This window comes from Hemitrygon akajei, chromosome 10, assembly GCF_048418815.1.
Source record: "Hemitrygon akajei chromosome 10, sHemAka1.3, whole genome shotgun sequence".
Taxonomy (NCBI): Eukaryota; Metazoa; Chordata; class Chondrichthyes; order Myliobatiformes; family Dasyatidae; genus Hemitrygon; species Hemitrygon akajei.
The window spans coordinates 18,604,576-18,618,836 of NC_133133.1; the positions used below are offsets into that span (position 1 = coordinate 18,604,576).

At 39.5% G+C, this 14,261-nt stretch overlaps 1 protein-coding gene across 2 annotated transcripts; it reads right to left on the reverse strand.

The window, feature by feature from the left end:
• Window positions 1–2,983: 2,983 nt before the first annotated feature.
• LOC140734188 (ankyrin repeat domain-containing protein 46) lies at window positions 2,984–14,043 on the reverse strand. Of its 2 annotated transcripts, XM_073057837.1 has the most exons (4): window positions 13,674–14,042; window positions 6,670–6,828; window positions 4,358–4,417; window positions 2,984–3,925 (listed from the first exon to the last, which is right to left on the reverse strand). In XM_073057837.1, exons 1-4 carry the CDS (start codon window positions 13,982–13,984, stop codon window positions 3,709–3,711), a joined length of 747 nt encoding a protein of 248 aa, XP_072913938.1. In that variant the 5' UTR covers window positions 13,985–14,042; the 3' UTR covers window positions 2,984–3,708. The 2 variants fall into 2 exon arrangements, with proteins under 2 accessions (XP_072913938.1, XP_072913939.1); XM_073057838.1 differs by lacking the exon at window positions 4,358–4,417 and having other exon boundaries at window positions 13,674–14,043.
• Window positions 14,044–14,261: the final 218 nt, after the last annotated feature.

Genomic DNA, 14,261 nt, shown 5'->3' on the forward strand with positions numbered 1-14,261 from the left:
AATTGTTCTGCTAGAGATACTTTAGGCAGAAGCCAAGACATTTAAGCTACTGAAGTGCATAGTTCAATGAAAATAATGAAGAGACTACATTATTGCTTTTACTTGCTTTAAGTCAGCACAAGGGCCATTGCCAAAATGAAGTTCAAATACCATCTGGTTTGGATCGAAATTGAAGTACTGATCAAATATTGACTTACTCAATTAGCTTTGCAGAGCAGACTCAATGGGCTGAGTGGCCTAATTCTGATTCAGTGACTTGTGGCCTTATAACTATGCAGTGAAAACAAGTTAAAAAACATTGTTCTGAGTTCCCTTGGCAGACCTCTGTAGATGTGTGGAGGTAAGTGTACTGACTGGCTGCATTTAGGCCTGGGAAGGGAGCACCAATGTGCAAAATCCGACAAAAGTCAGTGGATTTGGCCCAGTATATCACGGATAAAAACCTTCCAACCACTGAGCACATCTACATGAAACGTTGCAGTAGGAAAGCAGCATCCATCATCAAAGATCCCCAACACCAAGGCCATACACTTTTCTCACTCCTGCCATCAGGTAGAAGGACCAGGTGCCTCAGAACTCACACCACCAAGTTCAAGAACAGGTTCTACCCTTCAATCATCAGGCTCCTGAACAAAAAGGGTAACTACACTAACTTAAGGACTCTTATGATCATTATTTATTGCTATTTATATCTGCATTTATAGTTTGTTCCTGTTTACATTTACCGTTCTGTAGATTTACCAAGTGTGCCCGCAGAAAAACAATCTCAGGGTTGTATGTGGTGACATGTATGTACTCTGATAATAAATTCTTACTTTGACTTTGAATAAACACAAGAGATTCAACAGATGCTGTAACTTCAGAACAACACACACACAAAGCTGGAGGAACTCAACAGGCCAGGCATCATATATGGAGGTGAATAAACAGTCAACATTTTAGACTGAGACCCTTCATTGGGACTGGAAAGGAAATGTTTGGAAAAAGCCAGAATAAGGTGGTGGGAGAGGGGAAGGAGTACAAGCTCTTAGCGATAGGTGGGTGAAGTGAGAAGCTGGGAGATCATAGGTGGAAAAGGTAAAGGACAGGAGAAGGAATCTGATAGGAGACAAGAGTGGACTATGGGAGAAAGGGGAGGAGGAGGAGCACCAGGGATGTGTTAGGCAGGTGAGAAGAGGCAAGAGGTGGGGCAGACTGGGGAACTGAAGAGGAAAGGGGGCAGGGAAAATTACATTAGAGAAATCAATGTTCATGCCATCATGTTGAGACGGAATATGAGGTGTTGCTCCTCCAACTTCAGATTGGCCACGTTGTGGCAGTAGAGAAACCAAGAACCATGTTGGAATGGGAACATGGATTGAAATTAAAATGGTTGGCAGGAAGTCAATCCTTTTTATGGATAGAGCAAAGGTGTTCAACAAAGCAATCCCCCATCTATATTGGGTCTCACCAATGTAAAGGTCACATCCAGATACAGTAGATAATTCCAACAGATTTCCAAGTGTTGCCTCACCTGGAAGGACAGTTAGGGACCATGGATGTAGGTGAGTGGACAGATACAGCACTTTTTCTGCTTGTAGGGATAAATTCAAAGAGGGAAATGGGTGGGGAGGGACGAAAAAACAAAGGAATGATGGATCCCTGCAGAAAGTGGGAGTGGGTAAAAATGTGTTTTGTGGTAGGATCCCATTGAAGATGAAGGAGGCTGTAGTGGATGATGTGCTGGATGCAGAAACTCATGGGATGGTGGTGAGGACGTGAGGATCTCTATCCCTGGTAAGGCAGCAGGAAGATGAAGCGATGTCCAAGAAATGGAGAAGATGCGGATGAGGGCAGCATCAATGGTGAAGGGAGGGAAGTCCTGTTCTTTGAAGGACTTTGCTGACATTCTGGAAAGGAAAGCCTAATCTTTGGAATAGATGCAGCAGAGATGAAGGAACTGAGAAAAGGGAATGGCATTTTCACAGGAGTCAGTAGGTTCATTAGACAGTTTGTCACCAGAGGTCTTGAAAGGGGAGGAAGGTGTTAGAAATGGACCAAGTGAACTTAAGGGCAGGGTGAAAGCTGGAGGCAAAGTTAATGAAATTGACAAGCTCAGCATGGGTACATGAAGCAGCACTAATGCAGTCAATGTAGGGCATAAATTGTAAATTTTAATTCCTTTCAGTCACTGAACCTGCCATAGATTTCAATCAAGAGCACAGAATGCTGTATGTTGAATTAGAACTTTGGCTTTAACCGAAAGGGTTAAAGAGTTACGTAATGGGAACAGAAGTGGTGAGATGTTGCAGCTCCATGGCAAAACGCTGTAAGAAGGGAAGTGTTGCTGGGATGTGATCAAGGCATGAATCAAGGCTGCTCAAATAGGAACAATGCCTTCAGTACACCAGGCAGCAGTGATCCCAGTTCTTTATGTGCTTCTGAGATCTGAAATATCTACAGCAGACATGTCAATGCTATATTACTTTCTATATCATTCCATGATATTTTAATAATACATGAATTCTCAAGTTTCAATAGGTCTCCACAGGTCCTAGTTTTTTCTCATTTAGGAAGTACAGAGAGTAGTTCCATCTTTTTTTTTGTAAGGGTCAAATTGAATGATCTCATAGTTGCTTACACTGTAATCCATTCCACTATTTGTCCAATCTAAATACAGTTTGTAATTAATGAGTCCATCTACACTACTTACAGTACAAGCTTTTGTCATCAAAGAGCTTGTGAAATGTTTTGGTGTATCTATCTGCAGCAGGCCTAGAAAGCATGAGAAGTTGTGAAGAGGTTATAGAGTATAGTAATATTACACCTGCAGGCTGCCTTCACGTAATAATTATCATAGTCAGCAAATCTCCACAGCAGGTTTCTGAAACATAGAATTCTCATACAGCTTATAACATGTATATTTATTTAATATTTTAATTTGCTATTTCACAAATGTGGATGCTGTACAGTTTACTTACAGCTTCAAATAAATTACAACACATTGTTCAGGTACTTAAATTTATTGCAGTACATCAAGTAACAATTTTCATTAATACAATTAAAATTTACAATACTACAGTTAAAAGTGCACAATTTTTGCTTTATATTTAGGCTTAGTCAACCTAATACTGAAGACGACTACTCTGGCAAAACAAGATAAGTTGCTACATTGGGTATTTCATTCTATGGACTAAATACTTTAAAATAACTCAGTGATTATTAAAGTGAGCATTCTACTGGGCCTACGATTCTATAACTATGTTAATCTTTAAGCATGAAGCCACCATTGCTAAATTCTTCAGTCTGTACACGTTTTGCCATAATTCCTTGAGAAAACCTAGGAAACAAAAATGTTTCAACGGAAATTTTCACCTCTTTTATATAAACAAGTTCAAAAGGTGAAAAAACATATTTTGAAACTTGAGCAAATCAGTTCAAAGTACTGCCTTCAGTCTGCATTTTAGATCAACTCTAACGGATAAAGACTTTATAAGCTTCATTAGTGATTCAATTTTCAAAAACAGTATTTGTTTTAAAAGCTGGAGTTAAGGTGAAAACAACTAGATTTATAAATGATCCCAAGACTATAAGTGCCGAACTTTGGTAGTAAAATGTTTTAGTAACTGGAATGGCAATATCAGATGCTGGCCAGTCTGCTAGCATTCTGACATGCTACCTCAGACAGCACGAATATCAAAATTCATTACACTGGATGCTGTTTAGGTTTTAATGCACCAGTTCAGGCTGGTTTTCCACAAAGGGCAGAACGCCACTGACGTAGTAGGCAATGCCAAGAGACAGCAATGCAATGACAATAATGAGTAGTAGAACCCGCCAGAAGCCCAAATCATCCACAAACTCCTGCCAGGTGGATCGGAAGCTGGAAAGAACGCCTTCTGTATTCTGCAGATTTGGATTCAGCAGTGAGTGGCTCTCCATTGCACTTAAAAAATAAAGTTTGCATACAATATATCAAAATATGGTTAATTACAAGTAAAATTTAAACCATCAGTTGTGCTGTCATGAAGCAAATGCAAGTGATCTCTGCATTACAGGGGGTAAAATCTGTAACACGATTTTCCGTAACGCAAAGCCACATCATCTGCACATTGACTAGAAAATATGAGTAAAAAATGATTTGGGTATTTATCTACCTTTGTCTTCCTCACACAATACTGTACGAGGCAATTTAATTCTCAAATTTTGAATTTGTGAATTTCTGGCATATTTCCGTTACCCTAATGTCTGAAATGCAGAGTCACTTGTACATATAGAAATCAAGAGATTAATTTTTAAATCAACTGAGTAATGCAAGAGCTTTTATTTTGTACATACGTTCAAATTATTTTTTTGGCAAACCACACACCAACTTTACCTGAGGGGCTGATGTTCTGTATCCCAACCTCTGAGGATGATGTTCTGAGTCTCCTGCTCACTAGAAGAGGCAAGAGAGTAATTAGGGAACAGCTCCCCCCTACTGCTGGGGAAGCATCAATCCTTAACTCAGTATATTCCTACAATGTACAACTGAGATCAGGGTCATCTTAGTATGGAGGATAGAGAATCTGCATACCAGATGTTGTGATGTCAAGCATTGGCATATAAAGGCAATCTAATGAGGTGGGGGCAAGCTGAGTGGGGTATTTTAATGGATGTGTGCTTTCTTTGTGAGCAGTGATCAGGGAAATAATCTTAGAACATTATCAGTATTAAGCCATTGATTTTACTCTATACAACTACCACAAAAACTAATAGTCCAACAGGAGAAAGAACCTTCAAATTAACCACTCACTTAACCATAATTAAGCTCAATTTCCTTAAATGATTCATTCAATTCATAAAAATAACTTTATGTATATGTTAGTGCCAGAATGTGTGGTGACCCTTAAGGGCTATCCCCAGCACATTCTTAGGTTGTTTTCATTGTTAACATTTCACATTTCACTGTACGTTTTGATGTAGATATGATAAATAAATGGACCTGAATGATTTCAGAAACCTAGTTAATGAAGTCACCTTGCCTATAAAGGAAGAATCAGATGAAGTCAAAACTGCATATGCTAGTAGCATATCCCTCATCATCCTTGGCTGGAAAAGATAAACACATTTACTACATTTTGCTGAACTTTTCTCCCATATGAACTGGCTCTGATACAAAGATTAGTCCCTTGTTCTTACCAGCAGTGAGTATTCCTTCTCTATCGATCCTCTCAACTTCCTAAATCACACACAAAAAATTCCTCCTTGAACTTTCTTTATTCTCTTTTACATTCCTTTAACCCACTACACAATGTGTTTTACCTCTGCTTAATCAAAACAATACACTTGGGCTTTAAAGCATGCCTTAGAGCAAACCACTCTTTTAATCAACTAAACCAGCCACTGAGGATTAATTTACAAATGATAACTGAAAAAGGGCAGTCTCTCCTGTATTTTAAATGATATACCGTACATGTTATTTTTTGTTTTTTTTTTATTATTTGTTTTGTATTTGCATAGTCTTTTGCACAGTGGCTGTTGCTCATTGATTTTCGTAGATTTTGTTGTATTTCTTTGTTCTACAGTGAACGCCTCAAGAAAATAAATCTCAGGGTAGTATATGGGGACTTATACGTACCATATGCTCCGGGCCTGAGAGCAAGGAGAGACCCAAGGTTCAACTAATTTAAATGCTGGGCCGAATTGTACAAGTTGGATACAGGCCGAATTGAGGTAGCGGGGCCGAGGCCCGAGAGCATATTGAAACACCAGGGCCCAGGTTTGAAAGTGAGGGACAACCTGGTTTGGACAATTTAAGTGCCGGGCCTGATCGAAAAGGTCATGGTGTCAGGGCCGGAGGCAAGGTATAGGCCGGTTCAGCTCGCTGCTCTGTAAGGTTCACTAGTCCCTGTGCTGAACTGAGGCTGTGGTCTGCAACTACTGGGTTCCTGGATCGGATGCAGTGATGACTGACTTCGCAGCAGTGCAATCACTTTCCGGAACTTCAGTTCTGAATGTTATTTCCTTACTTTTATCTTTTGCACAATTTGTTATTTTTTCTGCATATTGGGTGTTTGACAATCTTCTTTTCACTAGATTCTGCTGTGTTTCTTTGTTTTGTAAGGAGATGAATCTCAAGTTATATATAGTATACATAGTTTGATAATAAATGGACATTGAACTTCAATAATAAATTTTCTTTGAACCTTGAACCTTTGATTCTCAAATCATAGTATGGATAAAAGAAACAGGGTATTGAAGCATACCTTTACAAAATGACATAACCAATGCATGTACCACAAAACAGATTCATGATCTCAGCTGAGCCAGAGTCAAGGAGGTGCCTTACTTGATGGAGAAGCAGCAATTAGGGACTGGAATATAAGGGAGGAGCAGGGTGAACGTGATGCCTTTTGCTACTACCAACTAAAAGGCTGCTTTGGTCAAAACTTGTAGGAAGGCCAAAAATCGCTTATACTAGAACTAAAAACCTAAAATTCAATGGTGGTGTTTGCAACTTAAACCTAAACATTTGCACACCATTTAATTAAAGTTAGTAAAACAGTGAACAGAAAAGGGTCCTTAAAACAATATTGGCAAAGGCTAATTCTGCAAAAGTTTGTATTCTCAACATTAATGCAAAGATATTTAATACACACCATAAAATTACCCATGCAACCCAGGTTTTTCTGACAATTCCATGTTTACCTCTCATTTTCTGCAGTCTGCATGATCTCTAGTTTAGAGTGAGTTCCACGATTGAATCCTTTCACCTCCTGCTCCTCCAGTGACTCCAGTAACTTGATTGCATCTTTGTTTACTCCTCTACGTTTTGCCAATACAAGTGGTGTAGCACCATGATGGTTGCTGAGTTACCACAAAATGAAAAAAATGATTTGTATTCATGTAAAACTTGATTGTTTCCAGTAACTGCTCCCATCACTTGTTACTTATACATTTTTAAACAAGACACAAAAAATATTGGCTTAATCTTGGGTATCAAATAAGACAACGAAACAGACTTACAATGAACAAAAGGGCCAATTAAATTTTAGTTCACCTCCATTAGAATATTACAACCTCAAAAACACAGGCAAAGCCTCTCAGTTCAAAAATAATCTGAAGTTGCTGCTATTCAGCCAGAGCTATAAAATTTTAACAAAAAGCAAATATAGAGTTTTCAGACCTAAATCAAAAGGCAGGTATTAAAGTTTTCCCATGAGTATCCATTAAAGAAAGATTACAATACAATTTTACCTCTCATGGACAAGCCAAGTATAGACAAATACTTAAGAGTATTATTTTAAAGGAGGTAACCATCAAGTCATATTTCTTATGAAGAAACACATTCCTAAGTCATACCAGTAAAAAAAAGTTTAAAATAAGTCACCAAATGATTACAAAATGTGCTTTACTTCATTATAAAATAATTAAGAGGAAATGAAGAACTTTGGGTTATATTATCCTAAAACATAACCATAAGTATCTTTTGAAATTATCTATTAATGTTATTGAGTTAACATTTTATTTTCTGTGACGCACACACACACACACACAGTTTTGAACCCTGGTCCCAGAGGAATATTGTTTCATTTAGCTATATACACGTGTACAGTTAAATTACAATAAACTTGAATTTGATCTTCAGTTATGGAACTGACAGTGCCACTGAGAACAGGAACAGTATTCAAGACAAGATACCAATCGAAATGTGGGCCTCTCTTTATTGTTTGTTCTATGCTCTCATCATTATAGTGTTTTTCACATCAAAATAAAATTGCTTTATTTTAAAAAATGATTATGCATACTTGCAGCCACATCTACAAAAGATAGAATCGTGTAAACTAACACACTCAGCAGACTACCCTCAGCTCTGTCAATCCCTATGCTGAATCAAGTGGTAGATTTAGATTCCTTGCCAAGGACTGGAACACAAAAACTGAGGCAGACATTCCCTATGCAGTAACAAGGGAGTGGTGCTGCGGCATAGTTTCATGGCTCCAGCGACCCAGGTTTAATCCTGACTGCAGGTGCTGTATTTTTGAAATTTCCTTGTTGCCCCTGTAACCACATGGGCTTCCTCTGGATTTTGCCCTTGGGACATACAGGCTGTTTGGCCGCCATTATAGGTGACTGGTAAAACTGGGAAAGGAAAGCATTGACAGGAATGTAGAATAGATTGCAGGGACAATTGGTGGGAGGATGGATAGTTCTGTGAGCCACCACAGCCTCAATAGTCCCAAAGATCTTCTTTCATGATGTGGTAAGGCAACATAGAAAGGTACAGCATAGTATGCAATGTTCAGCCTACAATGTTGTGCCAACCTTTTAACTTATTCCAAGATCAATCTAACCCCTCCCTTTCACATAACCCTCCACTTTTCTTTCAACCTTGTGCCTGAAAAGGTTAAAAGATGTTGCAACAAGGAATTGTTTACCCACCCAGATGCACAAATCCTACAGCACTGTTCTGAACAATGATAACATGGTCAATATTTCTCTCTTCAATCAACTAAAACAAACTCAGTCATTACCTCTTTGGTGTTTGTGAAAGCTTGCTCATACAAATTGGCTGCTGTATTTTCAAAAATGGCAACCGCATTTTGAAAATATGTCATTTGGTTGTGCAACACTTTGGGGTGGCCTACAGGTCTTTTTCTAACCACAGACCAGTAACAGAAGAGAAATAAAAGATATATTTTTAAAAATGACAAGCACTTACCCAAAAGAGGCACTAAATAAATGCAAGAATCGAAACTAACAACTAGGAACCAAATTCAGTCTAAAACTGATGATAATGCATTGCAGTTCCACAGGCCAAGTACGGAAGGACAGCTGTTCCAATCAAAACACTGCACATCACAAAATGTCAGCTTTTCCACTGCACCCAGCTATCAACAGGAGTAACTGCAATTAGGGAAAAGTTACTGAATCAATGTGTGAAGGTAAAGAACAATAGTTGGTCAAGGGGGGGCAGAAATATTGTTTCTGAGGTTTGAATTTAACTTGTTTGAATTAATGTGTTACAAACAGAAGAGCGAGGCAGGAAATAGTTAAGGCAAAGGGATTCAAATCAAATTGTATTGCCTTACTTTTCCTAAAAATGTTTTTTCCCCCCCACAATTTCTCTTATTAGAATAAGAAATGCACTAACAGTTGTTAACTTATACCAAGGGTTGTCAACATTTTTTTATATCAAGCACCTTTACCATTAACCGAGGATGTTTCATAAAAATTATGGTATGATACAAACCAATTTGGAATTATTTTATTGCCACTGAATTTTTACCTCAATTCAATATTAAGCTGAAGATTTGAATAAAAAACAGCTTCCATTTGCCTACCTAGAAAATGAACATACACTTATTCCTAGAATAATACTGACTTAGTCTGTGCATTTCCAATTTACAGATGTTGAGAGATTGGATCCTTGGTCTCTGTCACTCTCACTAATATTAAAAACTGTTCAACAACAACAAAATTCAGAACCATATAGTGCTGTCAGATCAGAGGTGCCACGTTATATTCTCTAAGGAAATCAAAATAGTAAGAGGCTGCAGCACAGTTTGCTAGTATGCATTTTTAGCTGAAGTGTCAAAGTTAGAGTAGCAGAAAGTATGAGAATTTTAACTGCACAGATCACTCGTTTCTCTGTGAATCAAACCACATTAATTATACTGGGATTGAGTAAGAGAATGGGATACCATGGTAAATTCAGACACGCAATTGGAATTCAGGCTATTGGACATGAAATATGAGAGAAAACAAATAGGACCCAAGAAACTGCAGATGCAAGAATCTGCAGGAAAAAAAACAGCAAAAAAAAACACAAATTAGTTTCAACGAGTCTGTTTTCATAAAATACATTCAACGATCAGAACCAATAATTAAAGAGTAATTTACTGACCTTTAATTCATGCCAAGAATTCACCTGAATTTCCACAAAGGAGATTAGCAACCATAAGTCAAAAGAATCTTGAAAGTCTTCATATCAGAGAAGTTTATGCATTTTATAGACAAAATCTGTTCCTTCTTCAAGTTCAATTAGAGGAGATACAGTCTGCAAGATTATTTTTATCCTAGGTTAATAGATTATTTTCAATTCAATTGATGGGTTTGTGTGCTTAAATACAACCATATAATGTATCAATTCTTAAACATTACACCAATCCTGCAGTGTCTACTGGATGGTGAAGAGACTTTGACCAGAAATATTAACTCTTTCCCTTTCTGCAGTTGTTGCCTTGCCTGCCGAGTGTTTCCAGCATTTTGCTTTTAAAATGGATATCCAGAATCTGCAGGGGTTTTTTTTTATTTTCATAAAACACTGAACCAGAATTAGACCTTTTGGTCCATCAAGTCTGCTTCACCATTCCATCATGACTGATTTATTATCCCTCTCAACCCCATTCTCTTGCTTCTGCCCTGAAACCTGTGACACACTAACTAACCAAGAATATATCAAGCTCTGCTTTAGATGTAGCCTCCACAGCTGTCTTTGGCAATATATTCCACAGATTCACCACTCTCTGGCTGAAGAAATGCTTCTTTACTGTTCTATTCTGAGGCTGTGCCCTCTGGCCCTAGACTCTCCTCATTATAGAAAACATCTTCTCCATGTCCACTCCATCAAGGCCTTTCAATATTCAATAGTTTTCAATGAGATTCCCCACTCATTCTTCCAAACTCCAGCGAGTACAGGCCCAGAGCCATCAAATGTTCCTCATATGTTAACCCTTTCAGGCCTACTGGAAACTGTAAAAAGTAACAAACTTGAAAAAAAAAACAATGTTTGAGTTCAGCATCCAAGTTCTTTTCTACCTGGTTTTAAGTCAGTCATGGAGTCATACAGGCCTGATGCTTTTCCAGTACAAATGTTAAAAAAAGACTCCCACTGATTATTGGAAAACACAAATTTTAAAAAAAGAGGCTGAAATCAGAATGCACTTCCACATCTGCCAACTCTGTATTGCTTGTCATTAATACTCTAGAATTTGGAACTCACAACTCTCTGCACATGAAAGTACTAGATTTACAACCTTCACAATAAAATGTTAAATGCCGTACAAAGTTTAATCCTACAACATTCATTTTGATGTGAACTGCTCAGGGTGTCCTAGCATGTTATCTGTATCACACAAGATATTGGAGGAAATCAGCAGGTCAGGTTGCATCTACAGTGGAAAGTGAAGAATCAACGTTTAGGTTGAGAACCTTCATCAGCACTATAAGCCAGTGTTTAATTTACATTTATATTTAAAATAAAATTAATGTGCTGAAAACATTCATCAGGTCAGGCAGTATTTATGGAAGGAGAACATTAACTATTTCCATTTCACCTCTTGGTAAATGAAAAAGGGTGTGGTGCCTGAACTGTGGCCAGAATATCCAGCACAGCCACAAAAGCTGCTGCACTAAAAGGTATGCATCTAAAAAAATCTAATAGCTCTGCTATACTAACCAGGCCAACATTTTCAGTTGAGGCCATGAATAGCAACACACAAAAAGTGCTGGAAGAACTCAGCAAGTCAGGTAGCATCTATGAAGAGGAATAAACAGTCAGGCCGAGACCATTCATCAGGAAGGGTCACAGCTTGAAATATCAATGGTTTATTCTTCTCCCTGGATGTTGCTTGACTTGCAGGATTACTCCAGCATCTTATGTGTGTTGCTCTGGATATCCAGCATCTGCAAGATCTCTTGTGTTTATGAGGCTATGCAGAGCCATGTACATCACTGCAAGTCACTAAAATTATAGCATAATGCACTCTATGGTTATGGATAGTTTATGGTCAAATAATTTCAAATGGTATTTTGACAGTACATCAACAACTTAATCTACAAAACTGAGGATATTAGCCACTTGTCCACATCGCCACTGATAGATCTCTAATGACGGTCAGTAACCACCATCTCCGTCCTTGAGAAAAAAATAACCAACCTGCTCCTTTTCACACATTTCTGAATGACAAATTTGTAAATAAACGGTGTGGGGAAGACATTACTACAAACTAGAACAATATAAAATAACCTGTTGAAATTTTAGTTCAAGTATATAAAAAGACACACTATACTGAAAGGCAAATTCACAGTTGCTGTCAATTTGTACTTGTAAAAATACTGGCTTATAGCTTTTACTTCTATTCTCCACTCTGGCCTTTTACCTCTTCTCACTTGCCTATCATCTCCCCCTGGGTCCCCTCTTCCTTCCCTTTTTCCTCTGGTCCACTCCTCTCCTATCAGATTCCCTCCTCTCCAGACCTTTATCTCTCCTACCACCTGGATTCACCAATCAACTTCCAGCTTGCCTCTTTCCCTTCCCCCACCTTTTTATTCTGTCATCTTCCCCCTTCTTTTCCAGTTCTGAGGAAGGGTCTTGGTTCAAAATGCAACTGTTTATTTCATTTCCGTGGATGCTGTCTGACCTGCTGAGTTTCTCCAGCATTGTGTGTGCGTTGCACTGGTTTACAGCAGTCTACTGGGATATTCGCAACAGTTCACTTTAAAAAGGTTGAATTAGAATGAAATCTTATACAATAAGAACAAGGGGGTCACAGTTTAAGGATAAAGGGGAAGCCTTTTAGGACTGAGATGAGAGATGATCATACTGAATGGCGGTGCAGGCTCAAAGGGCCGAAGGGCCTACTCCTGCACCTATTTCCTATGTTTCTAATACTTAACACATAGTTTTACTGATAAATCTGAAAACCTCTGGCACATTCTACTTAGATGCCAAGTTCCAGGATACATTCAAGACATGAGATTTAGACCATAAGATATAGGAGCAGAATTTAGCCACTGGGCCCATCAAGTGTGCTCTGCCATTTCATTTCACTCTCAGCCCCAATCTCCTGCCTTCTCACCATATCCCTTCATGACCTGACCAATCAAGATTCTATCAACCTCTGCCTTAAATACACCCAATGACCTGGCCTACATTGCCACCGGTGGCAACGAATTCTACAGATTCACCACCCTCTGGCTAAAATTTATTTATTATATAAACTATCACGTGCATTCAGCAATATTGGACAAAAAAAGTGGACATAAGGCACTGGATTGGCCAAATTCCTATTGGAAAGTAAGATGGGGCCAGTAGCAATACAATCAACCTGAAAAGTTATTTCTTTTTCCTCTCAGTAAATCAGGCATTTGTAGAATATTTCAAGCATTTTCTGTGATTAATTTCAAATCAATAGAGAAAGCTGAAGGAATTGTATTCAGGAAGCATTTAGAATTTTGACATTTGGAGTGAAGGAGAATCAAGGGAACTAGAATCAGTACAGCAGCATTACACTGAGCTAAAAGGCCAGGTGATAAAAGTTGACAACATGAATAAGGGGCTAAACATACCCCATTTCTATATCAATTTTTGCACATAGTGAAATTCTCATTAGCAAAAAGCTGGTTTAGGCTGAAGGTCAATTGTACTAATGCAACATCAGTTACATTTTACATCCTTTTAGAATGGCCCAAAGCACTTTGCAACCAGTAATGCAGTCATAATTATATGTCCAAAAACCAAGCAGCCAATTTCAGTACAGCAAGCCTCCACAAAGAGTAACAGAACAGAGGGAAGAGAGGAGTTGGGTAGGGTTATGACAGTGGTCAGCGGAGGCACAGAAGGGTGGGAAGGGGATGAATGGCCTCCCAGTGAGCTGCCCAGGTGCCGGGCCAGCCCGATGGGCACAGCTCAGCCCACAGGCACCCACCAGATATCGATCTTGAGGCCGTTGGACACCAGGAACTGAATGGAGTCGACGTGGCCACACAGGTGCAGCGCCGTATTGCCCTGGTAGTCGGTGGCGAGCAGGTCGGCGCCGAACTTGTGCAGCAGGCGGCAGATGTCGACGTTGCCCCGGGCGGCGGCCACATGCAAGCCACTGCGACCTCGGGCGTCGCGAATGTTGGGGTCGAAGCCGCTCTCCAGCAGTCGCTTGGCGTAGGCGACATCGCCGTCGATGCAGGCCTGAAGCAGCGGCACTCCGGTCTGGCTCGAATCGTTGATGAAAACATACGACATGGTCGCTCCCCTCCCTTGCTACCCGCAACGCGCAAGCTCAGTACGCCGCCCGCAACGCGCAAGCTCAGTACGCCGTCCGCAACGCGCAAGCTCAGTACGCCGCCCACAATGCGCACGCTCAGTACATCACCCGTGGCAACCAACTAAGGCGAGAGCAAGAAACCAAAACTCATGAACTACCTACTAGGTGACTGTGGAGAACTACATATACCCGTCTGGAGACGCCCCCCGCTGACTGCTCTCCCACAGACCCCAGTATAAAGGCGATTGGGGCCAC